The sequence below is a fragment of the Meleagris gallopavo genome, chromosome 1, assembly GCF_905368555.1.
Source record: "Meleagris gallopavo chromosome 1, MGAL_WU_HG_1.1, whole genome shotgun sequence".
In the NCBI taxonomy this organism is placed as follows: Eukaryota; Metazoa; Chordata; class Aves; order Galliformes; family Phasianidae; genus Meleagris; species Meleagris gallopavo.
In genome coordinates this window covers 142,902,611-142,928,867 of record NC_139404.1, presented here as the reverse complement: position 1 = coordinate 142,928,867, position 26,257 = coordinate 142,902,611, and the positions used below count along the sequence as shown (strand labels likewise).

The following is a 26,257-nucleotide window of genomic DNA, read 5'->3' as shown; positions in this document are numbered from 1 at the left end:
ATTGTAAGGGGTCTTCCTTCCTGAGGGAAATGTCTGCATTGCTTTGGCCCAGAAGGTTTTTTAGACAAGTGTTGTGGATTTTATTGTAGTAGATATTGTATTGTAGTAGACATTGTAGATAGACATTGTAGGGCCATTGAAGGTCAGTGAAGAACATCATCTGGGACCAGAAAATGCCCTGCCTGTATTTTCATACACTAACGATCAGGAACATTTACTCAGATGTCCTAACTGACCTCATCCTTTAAAGTAAAAAGAAAGGGGAAAAACACTGAAAAAGGCTACAAACCACGTATAGTTTAAGTCCCAAGTACATTAGAAGACAATCATCTGTCATAGTATTCAGGGAGTTCCAGATATTCATGTACTGCATCAGAAAACATAGAAAGTCACAGAAGAATGTACAGGTGCCTAAACTAAAATGTGAATTGATAGTTGAGATTGTCTAGTCTACCTCCCTGATCTGGCTGGATCGGTTTGAGCAGACAGCTCAGGATTGTGCCTGGTTGGCTTTTGAATTTCTCCAAGAATGGAGACTCCATAACTTCTCAGAAACAGACCAATTTGGTTCCTGTAGGTTAAACTTTGTCTGGAAGGCAAAAGGAAAGCCAGCAAACACTTCCAAGTAGGGAGGTAAGGGTCAGAAGACCATAGAGAGAGGTGGAGAAAGGCAGTCAATACAGAGATAACAAGTGAGGACGAATAATACAGGTACTGGATTATAGAGGTAATTAACCAAAATGCTTTATTCTTATTGATGTTGGTTTGAATTTATGGGCTTCATCACCACATAATACTGAATTCAGTTGTAACACTTAACCTATATGTAGACTTGTGGTGGATGCAGAGGATCTGAGATTCTGTTAGCTTAGCCAAAGTACCACACATCAGCTCTGCAGCTCTCTGTGTGAGTGCAGGAAAGCTATCCACATCCTCACAATGCACCAGGTGTTTCTTGTTATAGCTGAGTCTTGACCCAGACAGATGAGCAGATACTGTACATCAGGGAAAATAGTCCAGAAGCGTGCTGCAGGATAGATGAGGAGGATGCTGGGAAGCCTCATGCAACGTAGCTGCAACAGGGCTGGGAACGAGGACAGCAAAGGCTGTCCTGCAAGATAGCCTGTTGGTGTTAGCTAATACCATGACTATAAGCTCTTTGTAGGCATTTTGTGCCTTGTCCTCTTTTTTAGACTTTTGTTCCCTATTTCCACATACTGATGCCAAGAGAGACATAATCTGCATATCCTGAATAAATATCAGCAAATCCCTTGAAAAAAAGGGGAAAATTCTGATTTATGAGTAAATCATCCTTGCTGTCTAAAGATTTGTAAGAATAATTTACAGTACAAAATTGGAAAGAAATATGTGATTTTTTTAAAGAATATCATCATATCATTCACAGGTTTAGTCTTACAGTGAAAATATACAACAATATCTATGTCTATGTACTATGCCTACATATTTTCTTTAAAAAATTTTTATAATGCTAAACCAGTATTATAAGTCATATTTCAGTGTTTAATACTGCTAGGAGCAGTATTTTTACTCCCTGCTCCCAAAGCTGGTACTATAAGTTGTAGTGAAACTTAGAAAACGTGTTTCAAATTCTAAAAGGCTGTTGTTTTTTTCCTCTCAATGTAATGTGGTAAGTCTCAAGGGAAAAAAATTACAAAAATGACCCACCTATAGGGAAAACTATAAGGAATTAATGATAAGTTAGTTTAATGAGGCGTATTATTTATTCTGCACTGGGAATAGAATCGTAGAATCATGGAATTGCTCAGGTTGGAAAAGACCCTAAAGATCATCAAGTCCAACCACAACCCAACCATAGTACCCTAACTCTAACAACCCTCCACTAAATCATGTCTCTTAGCACCACATCCAAACGTTTTTAAACACATCCAGGGATGGTGTCTCAACCACCTCCCTGGGGAGCCTGTTCCAGTGCTTAAAGGGAAAGGAGAACCTCTCTCATTTGGAACCCCAAATCTGTTGGATTACGCACTTCTGTTGCCTAAGCCCCTCTCCTTGCAAGCACGAATACTGGGAACGTTTGTGATGCATTACAACTTTCACTAGTGCTTTTTATTTGGACATGCAGCATTCCAAATTTAACTGTGCACTTGGGAATTTGGTTTGGCTAACTTATCAGAAATTCTTGTAGGAGTATCCTTAAAACTTTCCGCATCTCTGTGAAGTGTTGATAAAATGCTTAATAGTGTCTGCAAGCTGCTGTTTTACTCAACTTTCCTGAATTTCAAACATCTATATTTTACTCTCTTATATGCTTTTAACTAAGGTATAGTAGATGCATTTTTGCTTCAGTACTAATTCGAAATGTAATATTCATTTCTTTAGAAGACATTTTTGTTGTTGTGCATGCCTAGTGTTTTGTATGTTGTATATTGCATTCAGAATATTTTTTTCCTTCTCACCTATCCACAATGCAATGCCGTTCCCATGATGCACCTCTGCTTGCTGTTTACCTGTATGTTAATTCGCTTGAATCCCATTGGCCCACTGCCATCATGTGCTCGCTGCCTGTTATTAAAAGACTCAGTCGACTGCCAAAGCAATGAAGCGACCTCTCGAAGCAACTGTAGACCTGGTACTTTGACCTTTCACCTTTTGCTTTGCATGTAGCTTTTCGGAGAAGCAACTAATGAAATTTGTATTGCTTTCTTTTTAAACATCAACCGGAAATGATTTCACATACTCTTAATTTACTGGAAACTCAGTACCGTATTTATCCATCTCATTCTCATATGTAATAAATGCAGACAATTTAGTTTGGTTCCTAACACGGTTTCATTTTTAAATACCTTCTCATGAAAAGTCGAATTGAGATAAAACTGCTTTTGTAATTGAAAACGCTTAACATAATCCATTAATCTGTATAATAATAGGAAACAGTATTTCAATTAAAAAAAAAAAAACAACCCATACTTGGCAATGAAACACAAGTGGTTTTTTCTCCCTATGATATCTGAAAACCTCTTTAAAGGAAATGCCATTTTCGTTGCTTTAAAGGCCTTTCTTTTCAGTAGTTGTGCTGCTACAGTTTTAGGTTAATAGTACCATGCTTTTGCTATCAATAACAAAATTTCACTCATTTTACATTGCTGTGCTTTGAGTTAATATGCATGGCGAGGCATCTTTAGCCGCTTTAAAAATAATAAGTTTTTGTATTTTTGTATATGTTGCAGACAACACCTTAAAAATTACTCCCTTTTAACTAACTCTCTTATTCACAGGCCTTTCCTCCCGGTGTTCTTCACCCTTTACCAAAGAGACAAGCACTTGAAAAAAGCAATGGTGCCAGTGCCGTTTTCAATCCCAGTGTCTTGCACTATCAACAGGCTCTTGCCAATGCTCAGTTGCAGCAACATGCAGCGTTCATCCCAACAGGTATGTCACACCCACACCGAACCCACCTTGCTCTAAGTAGCCTCTGCATCAAGCAGTTGTGCTTACCAAAGGGTTACGCTCCCTGCCCTGCTTGAGATGAGGCCTGCACAGATATTTCCATGCTGATTTAATTCCTTCTGCAAAGTGCAAGGGGTCAGGCTGAAACTTCAACACGCCATTAGACTGCTTGTCATTTTCATAGCCTCCATTATCACCCACAGTTTGCCCTTTTTTCCTACATTGAATTGGCTGTATTTTGACTTCACCCGCTGGAGCTTTCCTAGAGAATGAGAGAGCAAAACACCGCTAGGAAAAGTTTGGGAAAGGTGTACGGCTTTGGAGATGCCAGGGGTGTCCCTTCATGGCCTCTCTGTTGCTGCTCTGCAACAATGCACCAACATGAGCCTTCTGCTTATACCTGCACAGAAGCATCCCCAAAACAAGTCGCTCCCCACCTTGACGCTGAAGAGGCTTAGAGGCATCAGATTGGTTTTTGTGTCTTTCCTTTTGGCACACAACCAGTGCTTTTCCTAGCATTTGCAGCTAAGAGCTGGGGCTGAGCCATCCAGGTGAGCCAAAGGTTAGGGGATGTGCTCTGTGTGTCTGCACAGAAGCCTGGGAGATCCAGTCATCCAGAGGGCTACTGCAGCTCGAGCTGCGCCACATTGCTGGTGTTGGGACTCCTTTCTGACACAGTGAAAGAAGGAGCACACGGTATTTGCACAGACAGTAACACCAGGATCCTTTAAATTACAACAGACATCCTCACTCCAAACTTTCTGCTGGTGAACTTCTTCTCTAAGGAGTGAAGTGTTTTGGTCTGTGACTGACAAGTGGCATGTTCTGGTATCAGAACATTATCAAGGGTGAACATCCAGAATCCTTTAAAACTTCTTGTTTGCAAACACACTTGACATTTCAGCTATGTTATTTTTGTTTGTAGAAATAATGCTGGTTATAGCGGGGGATGAGACACAACATGCAAGAATTGCCCGATCTATCAGCATCCCCATATGTCTTTAAAGATAAAAATAAACACAGATGGCATTGACTTCATGTGATTTTGCTATATGGCCTGAGTAACAACCTTGGAGCCTGCCCCTATGTTGATAATAGCAAGTTACAGAATGCTGTATTTTTAGCGCATTCTTGCACTAGAATATCTGGCAGAAAACACACCGACATTTATGGGAATGTCTGAAAAAAATAGTGAGATTGCATATATGGATGTGAATGGAAGACCACCCTGTGCTTACCAACGTACAGAAATCTCCACGAATTTATTGTGTGTCATAATTCTAACAATTTGCACTATGATTTGCATTATTCCTTCTCTTAAGCAGTCCCTTTCGGGGCTTATCACTGCTGTAAGCTACTGCCATAGACTTTAAATTAACTCTAAAAAATAAGAGCAGCTTAAACCTTTTCCAGTGAAACAGCACTTGGAATTTTCCAGACTTTGGAGTAATCACGTTTCTTGAAGTAGTTCATTCTTTGTACCATTTATTGTCCATCCCTCTTTCCAACTGGTGGTTATAGTTGCAGTTTTGTCTTATAAATTTCAGATGGTAGAGAGGGTGGCTCTTGGAACTCAGCCCTAAAAGCCAGATTGTTGGCAAATCCAAAGCAAGTGCACAAAAAAAAGAAGAGAGAGGGGGATAACACAGGTGAATGCCCATGGTGGAAGGCCTTTCTCAAGGTGCTGAACCTCCTGCTCTTGTGAATGCCATCAGCACCTAAAGAGGATGTTACAGAGCTGAATGGGATATGGAAGAGGGCTAGAAAGGGAGAACCCACTCTATATGAGTGGATGTAACATGAGTTCTGTTAAAGGTGGTTCCTCCGATAATCCCACGTTTCCTGGGAAGTCCCAGAGAAGGTTGGATCCAGTAGGTGTGAGGCCTGTCACGTCACCCAGCCCTGAGGAGCAATGCATGACATTATCTATGGGATTTAAAATGATGATGTTATATTTTCTGAACTGGTATAATTTTCAAATGTGTTCCCTGTGTGTGTGTGTGTGTGTGTGTGTGTGTATTTGTGCGTGTGCTATAAAAGTTAAATTTTAAGACAAGTTTTGCTGCTGGAATATATATAAAACTTAATTGTTTTATATAACCTCTCTGCTTTCTTAACCACTTGCTCCCATAATGACAAGTGTGGGGCTTCACTTAGCATGGCTCATTTCCAGATTTTTGCACCTCACGTGTTTTCCATCAGTTTGATTGCTTCGTCACCTCTCCTTCTTGTTTGGTGAATGATCTCAAGAACAACAGATCTTTTCTCTCCTCTCATTGCTGTTTGTTAGCATTTTTATGGCCGCTAGCCTAGGAACTGTGTGTATTTTCCAGGGTTGTTCTTCCGTAAGGTCATTCATAGTTACACTGCTGCTGGGACAGCTGTAAGCAGGAATATAGGAAGCATATTTGACTTAGTATCAAATATGTGTGCGTGTGTGTGTGGTACCAGTCTTCCTGCCTCCTCACCTTCACCAGCTTGCTTTATGCTCTGTGTCAAAAGCACATTGGTTTGTTGTTGGTTTTGTTGCTTTTTTTTCCTGGTCTTCTCAGAAAGGCTAAAGCCATTCAGCACCAAGACCCAGCAGCCTTTTTGCTGCCGAGGTTGCACACTTATAGATGTTTAGCTTGGGGGTTGTGCCACTAGTCTTTCTGTTGGTCAGAAACACCTCCCTGCTTCATGCCTTGCATTAAAAGTGCGTAGGTTAATATTAAGCATCAATTTGACAAAGCCCCTGCAGACTAGTTTTGGATACTTCCATTTTAGCTTTTTTGGTGAACGTTCATCTGCTCAACGTTAAGCTGTCCGAATCATGCAGTGAGCTCTAAAATTGCAAAACAATGTGATGTTTAATCTAAGATGTTTCTGTAAACAAAAACCTATTGCTGCAGATTTATGTACACAGAAACACACCAAAAGTCATATACTAGTGCAGGAATTTAATATGAACCTTATCACTTCTTTAGCATTAAAGCAAAACTATGAATGACCTTAAACTTTCATTTAACTAACTTATCTGTGGTTATGCTTGAATCTCACTTTGAATGTTAACTCTAAACAGCTAACCTGTTTCTTCCCTTTATCCACTTTTTTCACTTATCATTGCATGACACGCAGGGTCAGTTTTGTGCATGACACCCGCTACCAGTATTGGTAGGTTCCAAATTTCTTTATTGATCTCTTTTATACTGTATATGATGTGTATTCACTTGTTTCAAAACTCATAGGTGAGATTTAGGCAATGACTAGAACTAAAGACTCACTTGTCCTTCTGGTTGACTTTGCGCAGTATTTAGATTTGTAGACAAAAGCTGCAGCTCAGATGTGATGTCACCTGCTATAACAACTATACTGCAAAAGCATAATATCATGAATTCCAGTCTGCTTTTCAGTTTTCAAAGTTTTATTTCCCTTTATATTTATATTGTCTAGTACTATAAAATCATAAAATACTGGAAAAGCCAGCGAGTTTCATCAGTGTTTTAAAGTTTCATAGTGGTGTGCCTATTTCTCCTTTTTGCTGTGTGTTAGAAAGTTTTATCAGCGTTTCCCAGAAATGTGTACTTTGATTCACAAAAGCTTGGTTGAAACCCATGATATAAATCTCACTCCTCCTTTAAATATGTTTACATCTTGGAATGAACATTTTGGGCATGCCAAATTGAAGTCCAGTGTAGAAGACTCTAGGATGGGATATTTCTCCTATTCTGTAGCTTCATCCCAGTGACTTCTTTTTGTGGCAGGGGAGGCTGCTCAGATAAGCAGTTATAAGCTTTCAAAAGGTAAGGTTAGTATTCTCTCACGAGAGTGCTGAGTAATATTCATTCTTAAAATGAGCAAAAGCAGCAGCTTTCACAAAATTGATCTTGCTTTTTTAGACCAAACAAAGTAGCATTTAAATCAGGAAAATGGTTATCATCCTTCTTCTGATTTTTGCCTCGAAGCAGATGGCAGTTTAACTCTGATAAAGTCTAGCAGTCATGCAGTGCTAGTATAAAAAAAAACACACAAATTGGATTATATAGGAAGACGACGAGTATCTGGCTTACTTCAAAATGAAGACGCACGATAATAACTTGTTTTTAATTCTGTTTAAAAATTTAAGATAAACAGTTACCATTTTCCTTCCCCAGTTCAAAAGACTGTAGGTTATTTTCAGTAGACTTTTATTTTGGAGTGCTTTGTAGCAATACTGAAGGGGAAAAAAAAAATTGTGTACCAGTTCTCAGATAACGGGTTGTTTTGATAGAGACCTATTCTTAGAGATAACACCCGCATTTGCAGTGGTCCTTGCTCTTTTTTCTGGGAATCGCCGATCGTGTTGACGACCTTCCTTTAATTGTACTTGTAATAAGCTATTTTCCCTCTTTTTGTTTTTTATTTCTCCGCCACGCTTTCTCGCTTTGCACTGTGATTGCATGCCATCTGCTGGTTTAACCCATGACGATGGCTTGCCGCTCTTGATATTCACCATGCCAAAAATACCACTTCTCTTACCATAATGCTGCACCCTCCTGTTCATTGCTTCCATGGTTCCCCTCCTGAAAGTACCCATGATGCACAACGCTACGGCCGCCACTGTCTCTGCAGCAACAACTCCTGCAACAAGTGTTCCCTTCGCCGCAACAGCCACAGCAAATCAGGTTTGCTCCTTTTAAAGCTTTCTTTCACAAGATCCCGAACTCTAAATGAGTGCTGAGATTTTATTTATTTTTATTTTTTAACAAAAAAAATTCTCCCGGAGAATTTTTTTTTTTTTTCTGTGTTTACCCCATCAAATTTTATTTTTAAGTCGTTTATAGCAAGTGTTTGTGGGACAGGTTGCACTTATTTAGAGTTAGCATTTGTTGCAAATAATGATGTAGCTGTGTTTTGTGTTGCGATGTTTGTACCTAATTATTGTGTAATTAACCCAGCTGGAATTACGATCACAATAGTACTGGACTGCTTACGATAGTCTGTTATTAACTCTTAAATTCAAAAGGAAGACATCACAGGTTAATGTAACCTTCTCCATGTGGTGTGTGGAAGTCATTAATGTGTAAGCATGGAAGCTGTCCGAAATAACAAGCGGGAGAAGGCAGCTGAAAATAAAATGGAGAGAAACCAAACGGCATGTTTTCTGTAAATGCGAGTGATCAAAACAGCCCTGGGGGTGTTTATGACTGTGTCTGCTTTATGTTTGAAAGAGCATCTTCAACCTGGAAATAATGTTTCCCTGAGGAAGCACGTTGTTACAGCAGTTCCTCAGGATTATTGGCATGAACAGAGTAGGCAAGATGAGCCTTTCTACCTTTCTGCTGTGGTTTGTTATGTTAATGGAAGTTTTGATTCCACTAGGGTATCCCCCTCTTCCATTAGGACTGCTCTGTAGGGAAGCCATATCTATCACGGCTCCCTGTGAGCAGCATTGATTCCTCCATTCAGTCTTTGGAGGCTCAGCCCTGGTTTTTTTTCTTACTCTGTGAGTTCCACGAGAGTACTGGGATGCCCCGTTTTCCCTCAGATCTGAAGAGGTCAAACTGCAAAGCAAGCACGAAACAGGTTTGCTTCCCAGAAGCAAGGAAAGGGCTGGGACCTGGTCACATCTCCCAGTGTTGCTGCTGGCCAGGCTGCAGGTCAGACAGTCCTCTCCCCCTGCCAATGAATTGTGAGGAAATCAATGAAAATCTTTTGCTTAGTGATGCTGTACCAGCAGACATATATTCTACATTTTTCAGAGTCACAAAACAGTTTTAAGTATCCCACGGAAAAACAGAATTTGCTAGGGAAAAAATACTACCTCTGAAATACACCCCGCTTTATAAAGAAACACGGCCTAGTCCATTTTCTCTTCAGTTTTTGAAAGGTCCATTTGCCAGTATTGCAGTGCTTTGTGCCTCTGTAGGTGTTTTCATCAAAAGAGAGTTGTTTTGTGCACTCCTTCCTCAGGGCTGGCTTGTTTTAATGAAGAAACACGAGGTATGTGCAGGGAGGGAGGTGTACCAGGCAGGTGCTGCATTTAACTGTCCTTCCTTTTGGCATTTCAGTTGTGGTAGCAGCAGGCGGGTGCTGGTTGGATGGGCTGAAGGGCCTGTGGGATGGTAGGTTCCTGGTAGTGAGCACGGAAGAAAATGTCTGCCAGAGAGCGTAGCCTGGTGGTACCCAGGGCAGTTCTGGGATCCCAAAGTGGTGACGGAGGGGTTTGGGAATGGAAAAGGACAAAATGGGACTGTTTTGGGGAGCGCCTCAGCTGGGACCCTCTCCGCGCAGTGCTGTGAAAGGTGCCCAGGGAACGCACCCAAGAAAAGGGCTGGGAATCATTCAGGGGTTTTTTAACAGGGAACATTTCACACAAGTAACTAGAACCAGTGGGGAGACAGAGGTGTGTCTTAATGCATTTTCTCATCTAGGAGGACAGCAGGCAGAGCCCTTCTGTTCCCAGTGCAGATTTTATTTGCATTGGAGGATTAGAGCAGTTTGAATTTACGGTTGTAAAAGTTGTAAAAGTCTCTGTTTGTACTTATTTGGTTACATGTCTCTGTGTGTGTATACATAATTCTACGCTGAAATTAAAGGATGGTTTAACACAGGGATAGGTTTCCACTTGTTTAACTTCAGCCACTTGGTGGCTCAGCATGCAGTTCATCTGCTTTTCTGTAAGTCTGTGCTGGGGCAGCATGACTTGCCCTGGAGGGCCCTGCCTCTTTCTTTAGGTAGCTTTAAAAGCTACTTTAAAAAAGAACTGCATTTAAAAGTAGGTAAAGTAGAAGGAGTTATCCTTACAAGATGTAAATCTCCAACTTTGCTGCTTATTTATAACCACCTAGAGTTGGAAACCAAGCTGTGCTGGAAAAGGCCCCATGGTAACTCTGTGGTCCTAGCCCTTGGTATTTCTTTAGCCCAAGAAACACGAAAGCAGTAGGTCATTAACTTGGGTTCACTTGTTAAGACTTAGCTCGTGGTCATCATCTCCTTTGTTTATGTCCTTTTGTATGGAATTATACTCTCCTGTGTATTTCAGAAAAGGATATCTTTTTTTCCATCTAGGTATATTTTCCTTTTCTGACCTGTGCCAAACCACAGACTGATTGCTTCTCTGTGGAATCCAGTTTCTTCTTTCAAGCGTATCTACTGCATTTTTTTAATTAACTTGCAGCCTTGAGTCTGTCCTGTTTCTGCTCCTACCGCTTCTTCTCACAATGCCAACCATGAAAGGAAAGTCATATCAATGCTTAATTGTCTGGCTTAGTATCTTTTGGCTTAATATTCAAGCCTGGGGGAAAGATGTTCCACTTCTTTTGGGGTCCTACAAGGACTAGGGGGACGGAACATCAGCATCCCAAAAACCAAGGAGTCTCAGCTAATGGCTGAAAAAACCTCATAATTCTGTAGGGTCCAGAAAATTATTTAGCATGTTCTAGCTGTAAGACAGTGAGATGTACCTTCTATATATATTTCTTCTCTGAAAGTAATAACAGGGTGCGAAACATGCCTGTGTTGACCTACTCATAACCATTCATGCTCAGCCAGCAGCTCTCTGTGTTTTGTGCTCAGCATGCATGGGGTTGAGGCCCAAAGGAAGACTGTGTGGGGTTAAAAACTATGCCTTAGTGCACACATGCAGGGGGACTCAATTTAGGACATGTGGAAGATTAGGAGTCTCTTGCTTTTTCCCGATTACATAAATTAAAGAGATGAGAGGAGTCCTTTGTAACTAACTCCTTCCCCTTTTCCCTTTGACCCATTCACAACTGCTCCAGCCATGCCCACTGGAATGGTGCTGAAAGTGGCAGCTGCTTAGCCTGCCTTTCGGCTTAATGAAATTAGGTTTTCAGGGCTGTGAACATGGTCTTGCAGGGTGGAACCAACTAAGTCCCAGGAAGCATGGAGTAACTGGGAGAAATACCAGGGAGAATGAATGGAGGGCTTGGCACCAGCTCCCTCTAGAGCATGCGAATGGGCAGGCAAATGTCAACATTCATTTAAAGCATTAATAGAGTATCATTGTGTGTAACCTTTTCAGGTACCTTTAACAAAACTTGTAATTTTTATTTATATTCAAATAGTGGACTGGTCAGTGCACTAGATAGTACCTGAGCAAGCAGATCAGTTGTTCCTGACTCAGCTTCACTCAGAGCTATTTGTAAGACATCAAAGAGGACAGTCTGTCCTGCCATCGCTTGAAAGATTCAGTGTTACTCTGAATTCTGGCACTGAATTACAATTTTGAATGATGCCAGCATAGTTAATTCAGTTGCCTAAATGTGTGTCGGCTGACATTTCAGATTGTCCCAAGATAATCTTGAATGGCTGGGTTATCCAAGACAGGCTTGGCAGATACAGCACAGGATCTGCAGGGCAAACATGCACGCTTCTGAATATGCAGCTGGATGGCAGGGAGGAGACCTGAGCCCAAGCAGTAATGAAGCCTGGTGAGCCTGTGGCAGCCAATCCCATTATGGAATCTCCAGGCTCCACTGACCTCCTGGTGAGATTGTACCACACCATGGGAGTTTAACGCCAGCGCTGATGTGTTTAAATGTGTTTTCAAGCTCAGTGTGTCCTTCCTTAATTGTTGGTTGCTACAGAGTGATTAACAAATTCCAGATTGCTTTAAAGAAGACAGTCTTGTTCATATCATTTCAGTACAGAACAGTACATGCCTCTATTTTCTATAGAAATGCAGATGGGCCAAAGACTGACCATATCAAAGGAGTATTACAGAAAATACTGGCTAGAGATGCTAACACAACTTTATTTTGCTGGTTATGACCTTTAACCAAGGAAGAGAAATTAGAAGGCGGACCTAGTAGACAAATGAACTACTTAAAGGCTGTGTCTGAAAAGAATTATAAGATTAACAGTCTCTCTCATGCTAAGGCTTGTGATTATCTAGCACAGCTGTTTTAAATTATGTATCAGTGTTCACACTAAATGAGGTGGTAATTATGCAGTTATTAATTATGAAATCATTTGTTAGCCTTAAGTTTTGTGAAAATCTGTAAAAATACAAAGAAGTGAAAATAAAAATGATGTGTTACATTGCAGTACCACAAACAAGGGAACAATCAAAATACTTGCCTTGGAATTCACCAAGTCATTAACATTGCATAAAATACAAATGTGCCAAATTCTTGGTAGGGATGTGAGAACCCGTGTTTGGCAGCTCCCTCTGGTGTGAGGAGAGCAGGGAAATGCTGCATGAAAACACCTCTCTTGGCCAGGAAAGGTGTGGGGCTGCCCAAAAGGCAGATTGCCATTAGGCTGAAACATCCTGTGGCACCTACTGAGCCCCAGGCAAGTGAATTTCTTCCTCTGCACATGCTCCCTCTTGCACATGGAGCACTGTGTCACTGTGTCCCCCCAAAAAGTCATCAAGTCTGATGGTGGTTGCCTCAAAGTGCTGCTCCAAGCATTCCTATTTTAACTGGATGATACCCCGAGCAGCTGCTGAAATCATACTGGCGAAGGCCAACAATTAGCCTGGCTGGGTTGGCAGAGTCTGGAGAGGCGTAGGAACAACTTCTCATCACTAATACAATTGGGGGGAAGGATTAAAAACTTCCATTTCTTTCCTTTCTGTGTGGCAGGCAAAAGGTGGAGTTCTCAGTATGCTGGGAGGTTTATTTTATCAACTATCCTTGATTGTGAAGGGTACCCTCCAGGGAAGATATTTGGAATAGCAACAGTCTGTCATGATGTGAAAGGCAAATTGAAATTGTTTGCTGCCTATTTCTTGCTAGATACCTCAGAATCAGAAGCCTCAACTCAAACCAGTAATAGAGTCTGAAGACACTGAGTCACATGTAAGTAGCCATCACTTTGAGAATTATGGTTTCAGACTCAAAGACCACAGCAAATGTCAAGCAGTGTCATGAAAAGATCTTCTGAATTGCTTTGAAACAATTGGCATTACAAAACATGTGGCAAAACTTCGTTTTCTTAAATTGTAAGGCAGCAAAGAAGAGAACACCGAAGTCTACCTTGGGGAATTTGAAGGAAGTCTATTTTAAACCTTATGCTGACTTTTTTATTGTGATACCATTTTTTTTTGGTCTCTTCAGCTCAGATATTGTTGTTTTTTTTTTTTCCAGTAATTCTTAACTCCCACCCACCAGTCCTGTAGGGACTGCAAACTAAACCTGACTTCCCCTGGTTGCCTGCTAGATGGCAGTATCACATAACCTGAGCTCGTAGCAAAGGCAAACACATTTCTTTTATGTAACAAATATCTAGACATATTTCCCTTCCCTATTAGAGACTATTTTAACTTTCATAGCATCACAGTTAATATAACAGAGTTGTTTGATATGATAGCGTTTCCTTATGCTCTTTCTTTCAATTATTCAACAAATGATACTTTGACAAGTTGAGTAAAAGTCTCTTGAGGCATCTATTTATTATTTAAATGTAGGAAAATTTTCCTGAGGTCCAGTGATTCTGTAGGCATTTGGGGAAAAAAAGTGAGCTAGTCTCCTTGTTCTTAGCATGTGCACACAGCTCATATCAGCCTGTTTTTTTCCATCATAAAATTTTAACAAGACAGCACTGTGCAGAGCTCCAGATGTATTTGCTTGGGATTCTGCTCTTTGAAATCATTGTGTCTGCACATCTATAGATGCTTCAGCTATTTGCCCTTGAAATGAACTAATATCATATTTTTTATCTTTGTATATGATTTACTGGATGAGCATTTTGCCCACCAGAAATGCCCTGAGTATGAAGTAATCTGCCCATAAAACTGCAGTGGAAATATTGATTGACTTATTAATTCTTTGTACCTGCCGTGTCTTTCAACCTGAGGCAAAGGTTTGTTAACTTTTACAGCTTTCACTTTTGGCACAATATTATGTGCAGTGCCACAAACCTTATGTAGATATGTTGACGTAGAACCATGGAATGGTTTGAGTTGGAAGGGACCTCTAAGGTTCATCTAGTTCCAAACCCCTGCCATGGGCAGGGAGGTACAAAAGTATTCAGATAAGAATAAGAACAAGGAAGTGGTAGGTAGGTCATAGTGAGAATCAGTAAGTTTTCCTTAGAAAAGTTATAAATGTAGAGAGTTCTATAAAACTAGCAGAGTTCAGTAACTGAGCTGTGTCCTACTATAAGTGTGGTGTCTGATGAATAACCTTGGTGAGGAAAATGTAAATGTGGTGCATTTCTGTGTTCAAGAGAAGTTTTGGATGCGGCAGTGGAGCATCAATCTGTGTTTGTCTTGTAGTGGAACGCTCATCTTGAATGCAGGCTCATCCTCATCATGGGCTCAGCACACTTCAGCACAACTGAAGTTGTGATCAACTGATCAATTGTGAGTTGTCCCTGTATCTGACCCTTTGGAATCACACTGAAAAAGCATTGCTATATCTTGCCCAAAGAAACTGGACTGAATTAGCTTGCATGGGTATATGGCTATGTGTTTCATTCTGGCAGTGATGATGTGCAGTTTTGGTAAACATCCCAGTGGGTAGAATACATAGACTTGTTAGCAGACCCCCAAAATGCAAATAATCAAAGTAATGGGGCAGATGTTTTGCCTCAGAAGTCTTTGGCAAGTGGCCAGAAGGGCCGATGGCCCATGAAGCAGAGTGGGACTGGGGGCACTCAGATTTAAAGAAGAAAAAGATGGAACAGGACACCAAAATTATCATGTCAGGGGATGGACTGTGGGAGGGAGGTTACAAAAAATCAAAATAAAACAAAAAAAACAAACCCAAAAAACAAAAACCCAAGCAAATAGGACCTCAGCTCCTCAGGAAACGTGATGAACCCTGTGTTAGTGACTATGCAGGAAGACAACTCAGGAGATCATCTGTGGCCTGCAGACCTCTCATTTATATGCAAAGCAGAGGTCACCTCATTGATGGACAAAGTAGACAAATGCATTGGGAATGCACTGGATAAATGGAGAAGCAATAAGTTAAAGTCCTGTTCAGTCCTGAATTAAAGAGAGGTGCACAGTTAGAAAAACAAAGTGAGGTGACATTAAATAGTAACATGCTGGAAAGGAAAACAGGGCTTCTGGCCATCATGAGAGCAGGAACTGCAAAGGGAAGCAGCCAGTGACACAAAGTGGGGCTAGGTGTGTTTATGAAGAGTGATGAAGCAATCAGCAGTGCTGGTGGGGGACAGGGCAGTAGCTAAGGTGAGGGAGATGTAGAGTGTCCCCAAGCAGCCCTCCAGCAGAGTGTTTGGAGCAGGCAGGCTGCTTTTCATGCAGGTGGTTGAGGACAGGGTCAGGTCCCAGGTCTTGCAGCAGCATTAGTGGGAGTCCTGGAGTGGGGCATTGATTGACCAGGGAGAAATCAGAAGTAAAAGAAATCAATCTGCACGACTACGTACAAATTACCTCTGACCAAGTAGAACTGATATGATGGTGAGCACTCTCAGTAAATGTCTGAATATTTTCAGACATTGTCTGAAACTCATCTTTTTCCATTTTTGATTGAGAAAAGAGAGACTGATTCACTGTGAAGACAAAGAACAAGGCACATGTCATAGAAGAGCATTCTAAGAGAAAATGAAAAATAAAGACATGAAGGCATTTCCCAAAGGCACTGGGAAATATAAATAGTCCTGGATTTCATGTCAAAGGGAAGAAATACTTGGTGTTGGTTTTATTTTTAGAGAGTGGGAGAAGTTATGAGACAGCCTGATATGAGCAGGCTGCCTGAAAATATCTGAGGGTTCTAATGTATACCCTCCTTACATCTGACCATCCTGCTCCTGGTGTGAAAAACATGAAAATGGAAAATGTCACTGTGGTAGAAATCATCGGCCCTGTCGCAGATGGCTACGTGTTAAGCACCTCAGTGTGAACTGCTTGCCACAGACTCTGACATTGGGTGGAGGGAAAAAAGCATCATGAGTTTGTAATTTGTCTCATGGTAAGATAAGTTGCCTGAGGTAGGATAGGAAGATGTAAAACAGGGTGACCGGCTGCGGCTCACATGTCTGAAACCATCTGAGATGTCTGCAGAGAACTCCAATCAGTACACTGCTCTGAAATTGAAAGGCTGGGATGTTTACTGCATGTGAGTTCGCTTTTGGAAGGATAAATGCTCTGCAGTGCAGAGGTCAAGTATGATCTTAATCCCACCTGAGAAAGTATTAACGCTCATGAAGTATAATTTGGAGAATTAATTTGAGAACTTCTTAAAGAGAAACGTCTCTGAGCCAGACGCAAAGTCATGTTTTCCAGCATATCCACTGTGACAGATCTCTGAGTTGAACAAGAGTTCATGTGCACTGAATTCATGCAGCATGGTACATTTTCTGTGTTCATCATTGCATAGTAAGTCTGGAACCAGAATCACATAGAATGGCCTGGGTTGAAAAGGACCTCAGGGTCACCAACCACCAGACCAGGATGCCCAGAGCCATATCCAGCCTAGCCCTGAATGCCTCCAGGGATGGGGCATCCACAACCTCCTTGGGCAACCTGTTCCAGTGGTGAGCAAAATAAAGCACACACACACAAGTTTCGTGAGTTCTAGGCCTGAAATCAGTAGTACTCAGTCATGATCCTAAGGAATTCAAGTAATTACATGAATGGCATTAAGTAAAACAGTGCATGGAGTAATCTCAAGGTCAGAAAAGGTTCGCAAATGTGGATTTTACACCTTAATTGGAAAGAAATAGACTGTTTTACTCTTAAGTCTTGAGACAGTAAGTACTCACAGTACTTACTTTTCTGCTGAGTCTGAGGGAACTGCAGGCTAACGCTCAGTTGTCTGCTGCATTTGAGAGCTGAAAAAGCCAGCTTTTACCAAAAAAAAAAAAAAAAAAAAAAAAAGGCAATCAAACTTTTGACTGCAGAAATTCAGATCCCTTCCATTTATTACCAGTTTCATGAGGTGCAGTAACTAACACTGGCACAATGTCAGTGATTTTAGTCTAGAGAGTGGCAGTCTCCAGCACTTGATATAAGCACTGAGTAAGAAGGCAGTGACATCTGTGGCTCAGAACAATGCTATTTGCTGTTATTAAATCTTCTGTGCATTAGTGTCTCAGTCTGCAAGTGCCAGGCCATTGTGCTTTTGCTAGAAATAGTGTTCGTATTAGATCTGTTTCTGCAGTAGCAGAAAGTTTCTTTCCCTGCATGTCTGTACCCAGTCCTGCAGATATGGAGGTGTTATTATCCTTATAGAGCATGAGAAAGTGCTTTCCCATGTTTGAGCCATTGACCATTGCACATGGGAGTGTGTGCATACACACACGCAAATGCACACTTGTTGTGTAGTTGTATGTTTCCATTTGTTATGCTCACATTTTCTGTGGTGTCAATACATTACATCCAGTTGTTGGGAAGTTTAATGAATGTAATAGTAACAGAGCACGTGGGATGAGTCATGTGCATGTACATAAGGAGATGTAATCCTTCCAACAGGATTTCTGGTTGGTAGACCTCTTTACAAGTAATGGGGGAGTGGAGACTGTAGTGTTTGCTGGGGTGTTCTTTGGTCACTACTGTCTGTACAACTTCTCCTTGTTCAGTGTGCAGGCAGTGGAGCAATTAGCAGCAGACTTAGATAGCTTCCATGTTCCATCAGAGCTTATTGCTTTGTTTGTAGGTTACATGGGAGAGGTTCACTGCGTATTTTCCATGTAAAGTAGTTTACCATTTTGTGTTCCTCTGTCAGACATAGTGAAAAAAAACAGTTGCAGAAGCTGCTACACGTGTACGAAGCTGTGGTGGAGTTGTGATATCTTGGGAGAAATAGGGTGTGAAGATATAATTAAAGACTATGGGATGCATTTTACACTTTGTGGCTTAAGTTAAAAAAGAAACGTAGCTCCTCAGTTCTTTGCCTCTGCACTGGAGAAGCTGCTTCTGAAGGAGAGACTTGAGGATTTTTCCTCAGAGGACTCCTACGTATGCTAGGAATAGCCAAGGTGCAACATGCCCTAGTTACAGACTGCATGAGCATTGGGTTTGCAAGGAAGATGTGCTGGGGATGAGCTGGGAGGAGGAAGATGCAGTGGAGTCAAACATGGGGGGGAGAACTCCAGCTGCTGTCTGCTCCCCTGGACCCAGCACCACGTAAACAGGATGTGCACACAAAAGGGAAGCGTCCACATTGTCTTTGCTGCTTCCTGAGTGCAGAGAATGGGGACAGATGGCAGGATGGGGATGGGATGGCGGAGATTCTCACCTGGACCCTGCTGCTCACCTGAATGGTGAAGGGAAGAGGACCCGGCTCTTTCACGTTGCCCGCAGCTGTCCTGTAGTTTGGAGGAGCTGGGAGCATCGGTCTGGTTTGGCCTCTCGAGACATCTAGAAGTGGCAGTGATCTCTCTGTCTTTTCTCTGTGTGTTTCTGTAATAGTGATGCAGGGAGAAAAAAAGTGAGAGCAAAATGCAAGTTCTGTCCCCTCACAAGTTGCCAGGGAAGATAGGCAGCTGCAGTATCTGAAATCCTAATTTTTAAACTGTGTAGATTTCAGGTTACGTTCCATTAAACCAGACTTTAGGATCCCTTAAATACATTTGCGTGACTATGGCTAACCCAGTATAGCTAAAGCTGCTTTATTAATTACATTGACATGTTGGGTCGTAACACGCTAAAAATACCAGTGCTGATAATCTGGGCCACGTCTTATTTTCAGCACGGCTTCGTTCTTTGTACTAACTGCCAAGTCATAGTGCTGTAGATGGACCAGGATTATCACAGGCAAGGCTTTATTATTTCAGCAAAGGTATTTCTCTGTTATTTCAATAGGAAACAGCAGATAGATGATAAGCCCACAAACTCACAATGAGTGGAAGTCTTTACAAATATATGTCCTTGTTGTAACTATGATGTATTCAGACGTCCAGCCCTTTAGAGTGGGAGTCACCAAGTTATCAGTGATGATAAGAGATTACTTTCAAGCATGCCAGCAAGTTAGACAGGGTCTGTACTCATTGGCAGTCTTTGTGGCATGCTATGCTGTTCCTAAAGCCCTCCTTGGTGCACAGGGAACAGGGCAGCGCGGGGTTGCGAGGCATGTTCTGCATGGTCTCGGGGTGCCTAGGGCAAGTGCTTTCCACACAGTGCTGAGCGTGTTTCTTTTCTGTATGTCAGAGGTAGTATGTTGCTGAAGTCATTTTCAAAACACCTTTTTTCTTTCCCTTTTAAAATAAATATTGCATTAAGCAGCGGTCTGTCTGCGTACTACACAAGTAGGTCAAAGTGCTGTCATGCCTGTCTTGCAGACTACTTACAAACACAGCTTAAAAATACACAGAGCGCCAAATCAAACAGGAAGAGCAAGCGATGCACTCCAGTTCCTTGATTTGTGCTTTGGTCTGGAGTACAGATTAGCAACAGCATAGTAAAAGATCAGACCCCGTGCTTTTGATATCCCATTCACCGACAGCCCTTTATGTGGAAGAGGGTGGAAATGCAGATCATCTCCCAGTACTACGTGCTGATTGAGTCGATTGCCTTCATATTTTGGAAGCTCACTGGGCACATCCTGCCCAAAACCATCGCAGTATTGGAGGCACAAGAGCTTGCATCTGCAGAATGGTTGCTTCACTCTTAGGCTGAGGCCATTGGAGACAAACTGGCAGGTTAGCGACTGGCTGGATGCATAGGGGTGCCTTTAGGACCATCCCCCTGGACCTGCTGGCATGAGGAAGCGTGAAGGAGCTCTCAACTCACTGACCTGCAGATAGTGTGTTAGAAATTAGCAGTTGCTAGAAATGCATTTAAAAAAACCAACACTTTAGCTTGACACAAACATCCAGCCCGGTACACCTTTTTTTTTTTGGCTTGGTAGTGGTGAGCAGCCCTGCCTCCGCCTCTTCCTTATGCTGTTCCCCATTTGGCTGTCACAAGAAGGTGGGCACTGGGGCTTCTCCAGCCCCCTACCAAGGTCCAGAGTTGGGGCATCTTGCCGGGCAAGCGTGGTTTCCCGATTCCCTCTCATGTTTTGTTACTTAAACCATCCTCTCCACGTGCCCTCACTCAGCGGAGGATGCGCTGAGCAGGTCTGTGAGACTCACGGGCTCCCACCCAGCACTCAGAGCATGGGAGGCTGTCCTATAGAGGCCGGCTGTAGTCAGAGCAATGCCGCCCATTTTGGGGACTCGGCGGCCTCACCTAGCGGCGTGATCACGCTTTCCTTTCTCTCCACAGATAATCCTGAAGTAATCAGCAGGAACGGGACGGAGTGCCACGAAGCCTCCCTGCGGATGGCCAAGCACGGCTACTGTACATACTATCCTGTCTCCTCCTCTCTAGAATTGCCACAAACTGCATGCTAAGTAAAGAATTTGTTCTTACGGACAAATCACAAACTCTAAAAAGCTAGTGCTGCTATGTCATATATGAATATTAAATATGGTATGCTTACTATACTCCGACCTAAAATAGTTAACTACCTGATACCAGCTGTGATGTTTCAAGACATAAAGGGTAACATTTAGTTTTGAAGATTTTCTAAACATAGTTTAATTCTTGCAAACGTTGTCTTTTCTCCATAACTAAACCTAATGGAAATGGTCCAATTGAGTTAGCCTTGGGAGATTCGCAGTTCATGAATCTTTCAAGCTCAGCAATAATTAATTTGTATTGGCTAAAAACATATCCCGGTTGCACGTTTAGTTTGAACCCGAACTATAATTGGGGGTTTTCTTCTTGGTTAAAAAAACTCCTGGTTTTGCTCCCCGAGCAATTTGACTCCGAGAGGGAGGAAGTGCAACAAAGCCCGGTGTCCTGCACGTCACCCTGCCAGTCTGAAATTTTTAGCCAGAAACCCAAAGTAAAGCACAAATTCTTTAGATGCACATAGTTGGTGTTTGACTTGTATGGAGAAGTTGCATTTGAGTCATAGCAGAATAGGAGAAAAAAAAAAAAAAAAAAAAAAGGCGAGAAATTTTGCACAGTATGAGCTTCATACCCCTTTCAGTCCCCAAAAGAACAAAGTCTTGAAAATATTATTTTACGAGTATATTTATAATGTTTTTAAAAGAGACTTTGCAGAAGTGCCTAAATTTTGTCACATCAGACTTGGTGAAAGTGAGCCTGATGCCAACAGTCAATCCTAGCAGAAGCAAATATCTCTCAGACTCGTGGTCAGGTTACCCAAAAGATCCGAGCTCTTAGGGAGTAACCTCGGCCGACGTAAAATCAAACGAAAAGACCAAACTGACAAAAGGAAAGGAGAAAAAGAAAGCTGTAGATGAAGAGAAGTGTACAATACTCTAATTTAATTAAAATTCAGTTTAGTCACTGAGACTTCGTAAGTGACTTTAATCTAGGTTATTAACTGAACACTAAGAATGTAGAACGAGATTCAGTTTAATAAATCATTACTGTATTTGCGTTTTTTTTAATTGGGTTATGCGATTGTAACCAGATTAGAATGGAGAAAAAATAGTTCTTTTAATTGTTTTTCTTTAAAAACATATTTTATGTCACGAAAGTATGAAGATATCTTTAATACAATTATATACATATTATATATACATACATACATATATATGGATGAAGCAGATTTTAATGTTGTTTACTTTTTTAAATACTTTGTTGATTTACACGGTAATTATATATGTATAATTAAAATTTCATTTGTTTGATTTGAGATTTGTTTCAAGCACTATTGTACCAAATATTTCATATTTTCACATTTTATATGTTGCACATGTATCACAGAAATGACATAGTTTTTAAATTATTGTTTGAAAAACAAGACAGCTGTTATAAGTGGATATTATGTATAATTGTTTGCAGCATAAGTTTTCTATGTGGACATTATTAGTGATTGCAGTATTTTAACTTAACCTCTTCAGATTGATTGTAAACTATTTTAAACTTTGGCAGCACTGCCCGTTGGGAACGACTGAAGGCACTAAGAGTGGAACTGTTTGTCTAGGAAACGATTTCCGGGCTAAATCTTGTTCGTCCAATGTCTAATTACTATCTATTTATATATAAAGCTGGAGATTTGATCATCTGACAGAAAAAAGAAAAAAAAAAAAAAAAAAAAAAACAAGGATCACAATTCGACTGTAAAATTAACATAGTGCTTGTAACGTTGCGTTAGTTTTAATTTGTGGGAAAATAACGTATCTTAACTTGTTACTTTAGCAGTTAAGGTATCACCATTATATACTATTAAAACACTAATATTTGTAGACTTTCTCAGTCATTATAACTAGGTAGTTGACACTGCAACTTGCCTATATCTGTCAAAGTTGTTTTTATTTTTTTATAATAGTTAATTTAGGCATTTGGGTAGCTTATTGTATAATACTAAATGGTAAATTATCCATGTTGTTTAAATATTTTATGTAGATAACTCTTCAAGACATCATTTTGTGTGAACTTTTTATGTTTCGAAATAACTGTTATTCTATGTTTTCTACAAGTAATCCAATACGACTATTTTTTGCCCATGGATGACGAAGCTTCAGATACATCAGGTCTTTCATCCAGATAAACTGACAGACAAAAAGAGAAAATGTATTTTTAATAAGAGATCCACTTTCCGACTTGACGACTTTGTAATATTCCTAAAAACTGTAAAAGTACAAACCTATGCTAACGGTAAGGAGGCAATTACAGAGATGTGCAAATACGTGTACAACAGATTCTGCATTTTATTTATTTATAAAGTAATTTTATAGACTATTTCAAAATTTGGGAAGATCTAAAACTATTTTTCTGTATAAATATTATTTGCCAAAACTTTGTTTATATTTAAAAAAAAAAAAAGTCTAACGAAGATGATTAAATTTTAAATGCTTTGTTTAATTAAAAAAAAAAAAAACCAACAAAAAACACACAAATAAAACCCCCCAAAGGAACCATGAGATGGGCCAACACAGAGGCAGTGAATACTGCGGCTGAGGCGTAGTTTCAAGCTACTTGAGATGTCTCAGCGTAATTTCCTTCGAGCGATACAGCTCCTCACCAAAATACCTTTTTGTTTGCCTCTCTCATCCAGTATAACTGACAGCGCTCACACCAACACCTCGGTAACAGTTTGAGAAGCCCCTCCATTCGCTCGATTCCGGCGTATAACTACTAGTGGTCTGTTAAATAGCCATTCTATTTCTGTTGTGACGTTCAACTCATTCACCCAATGTACAACCACTGAAATAAAAAGAAGCATTTTAAAGTGACAGCCGAGTCGGACCCTTCTTTTATCGAGAGGTGACTGAGAAGAAGGGGCAGGGGCAGCAAATATGGACCAAAGGAAGCACAGGTTGTCTTTTAAAAGCTTACCATTTTTCTTGATTACATATTCAGGGAACAAATTGTTACGTGTGATCCCCTGCTCCTGAACACACATGGCCTTTGCCTTGCTAAACAGCACACGCCTGCTGCCTGCCAAAGGACCATCCCGGCCTGCTGCCTGCATCCTGCACGGAGCAGAGCTTTGGGCAGTGTGATATTCCTGTGCCATGGAGGAAGTTTTTCACCCAGAGGGTGGTAACGCACTGAAACAGGCTGCCAAAGAAGGTTGTGGGTGCCCCATCCCTGGAGGCATTCAAGGCCAGCCTGGATGTGGCTCTGGGCAGCCTGGTCTGGTGGTTGGTGACCCTGCACATAGCAGGGGGGTTGAAACGAGATGATCATTGTAGTCCTTTTCAACACAGGCCATTCTATGATTCCATGACACTGGACCACATGGATTTAGCTCCCCAAAAGTCATTTTGTGCCCCTCCCACCTGCAGGTGCTCACTGGGGTAGCTCACGGATAGGTAAGCACTGCAGGGTTTGTCATGCTCCAGTCTTGCCTTGCCCACATCTCACAGAGCTTTATGCCATCAACTTGTCCCCATCATCTCATAGCTCCTCTGGGAGAACAGCATTGCCCAAGCGCAGAGATCACACAACGAGCTCAGTGGCAGAGGAGGAATTAAAAACACTGGTTTGCAGCTCTATGGTTTCCTCACGCCATCTCCTCCGATCCATTGTTTAAACGATTAAAGGAAGTAACAATTTCTGCTCCCTTAGGAACATGCAGAATCAAGAATTTGTGTCATAAGGTTGTACACATTGCATCAGCATGGGACTGGTTTGAAAGGAGTCCAAGGTCACAAGTGATGTGGAAAACCACCAGGTCAACCAGTCAGTTTGGATGCACCACAAGCAAATGGAGCCAGAAGCCTGCTGAGAACGAGCATGTGGGTTGGAGGAGAGACACAGGGCTGCCTTGCAGAGAGAGGGCTGGAGAATTAGAGGGCTGCAAGGGCACTGTGAAGCAGGAGCAGCTAACTATTCAAATTCACCTAGAGATTGAGGAGGTGAAACTTTCTCTGTTTACGCCCTTTTGAGTTAAACCTCAGCCTGCAGTGACCTTCTGGCAAGTTGTCAGGGTCAGGACGTGTTCATTATCTCATCTAAAAATGTCTTTGTTTCCTGCATAGCAATGGAGAAGCTCTTCTGGGAGATGAGAGCTTTTGGGAGCCCACCAAGCCAGTGATTTCTGTACATCTCAGTGTGCGAAGATAATTTCGGGGTTTCCAGAAGAAGGTATTTCCAGAGAGGAGATTTTGGAAACCTTTGGTGTTCCCCACAGGGCAGCTGGCTGTGGGCTGTGGCTCAGCAGCCACGTGTGCCCTCACACACAGTCTGGTCTCACCACTTCAGTGCCAAATGCTGTGTCCCCCGGGGAACAATCCCTTGCCCCAGGGACATCACGTTGCTTCACATCAGCCCGGCCAGCTCCATCTCCTCAGGCCTCATGTGGCACATCCATGGCCGTAAGGCATGATTCATACTTGCAGCATGGTTCTGTTTGTCTTGCAGTTCAGAGGACTGAAGCAATCTGAGGGCTGTTTTTTTGCAGGCCCACTGAAATTAATAATGTGAAACAAAAGGATATGTGACATCTGAGAGATCAGTACCTGCTGGGATAGCTTTGCATGTTTGTACACAGTGGAGGAAGCCAAAACTGGTTCAGCCGTCTCCGTGCTGTGCTCTGGGAGTGTCTGCTGAGCAAGTTACCAAAACAGCAGCTGGGGTTGGTTTCAAAAAGAGCTGTTTCTCTCCAGTAGAAAGTCTAGCAACAACCCAGACCTTCTGAATTGTGGCTGATGAAGGAGAGGGGACTTGTGGGCATGGCAGTCAGGCAGTGTGGACTCTGTACTGGACCTTCTGCTGGAGGCATTCATTGTGTGAGTTGATGAGACCCAAAAATACACCTTGTCTGGAACTGCTGAAAACCTTCCTTGGCATCTGATCATACCATGTTCCCTATGCCTGCAATCATTTCTCTAGCCAAGCCCTTACCAAGCCCTACTTTTCAAGTAACCTCCCTTTTTAATGTCATATAATTGACAGTTCAGAAGGCTTTTCAGAGAGACCACAGTGATTCTGTTGCTTTTGTGGGAGGTGGTGGGGGAAATACCATCTCAGCTGCTGCATCAAAGCAGTCACTGTTCCTGGTATGTATTCTATTTGAGCAAATTGTGATAGGTATAGATTATATAGTTAGATTATCTGTGAATGAATCAATTATACAAATGTCTGCTAAGTTCTCATTCGTCCAGTTCAGTGGTTAGAGAACCCTCAGAAACTGCAGGAAATAAATTACACGTTGTTTTATGAAAATACCTTCTGCTACAAGAAGGGAAAAACCTTACAAGTAGGATAATGGTGCGAACTGCTCATACAAGCAGTGCGGTGCTGCAGTCCCATCATTTCCATCAAAGCTTCTTTCCCAGTGAGGAAAATGCACGTGGCTTTATGATGTGGGAAAATCACTGCAGGAAAGACACCCCGCTCCTCTCATCTTCAAAGAGCTGCATTTGGTTACTGCCCCAAAGGAAAACAAGTTTTGGTGATCATCCTCCTTGGCCGCGTTGTTGGTGTCGCGGCTGTGCTCAGGGTGGAGGTGCTGGT

The 26,257-nt window shown here is 41.7% G+C and overlaps 1 protein-coding gene across 13 annotated transcripts in view; it reads left to right on the top strand.

Moving 5' to 3' along the window:
* Positions 1-23,529, top strand: part of MBNL2 (muscleblind like splicing regulator 2) — a 105,907-nt gene extending 82,378 nt beyond the window's left edge. For 6 of the 13 annotated variants that reach the window (XM_085215614.1, XM_085215626.1, XM_085215616.1 and 3 more), the window contains 5 exons: positions 2,561-2,614; positions 3,261-3,414; positions 7,981-8,075; positions 13,158-13,220; positions 14,639-15,038. In XM_085215614.1, coding sequence (XP_085071740.1) covers positions 2,561-2,614; positions 3,261-3,414; positions 7,981-8,075; positions 13,158-13,220; positions 14,639-14,719 — 447 coding nt within the window. In that variant the 3' untranslated portion in view covers positions 14,720-15,038. The other 7 variants (XM_085215619.1, XM_085215624.1, XM_085215621.1 and 4 more) reach the window with 7 other exon arrangements.
* The last annotated feature ends 2,728 nt before the right edge of the window (positions 23,530-26,257 follow it).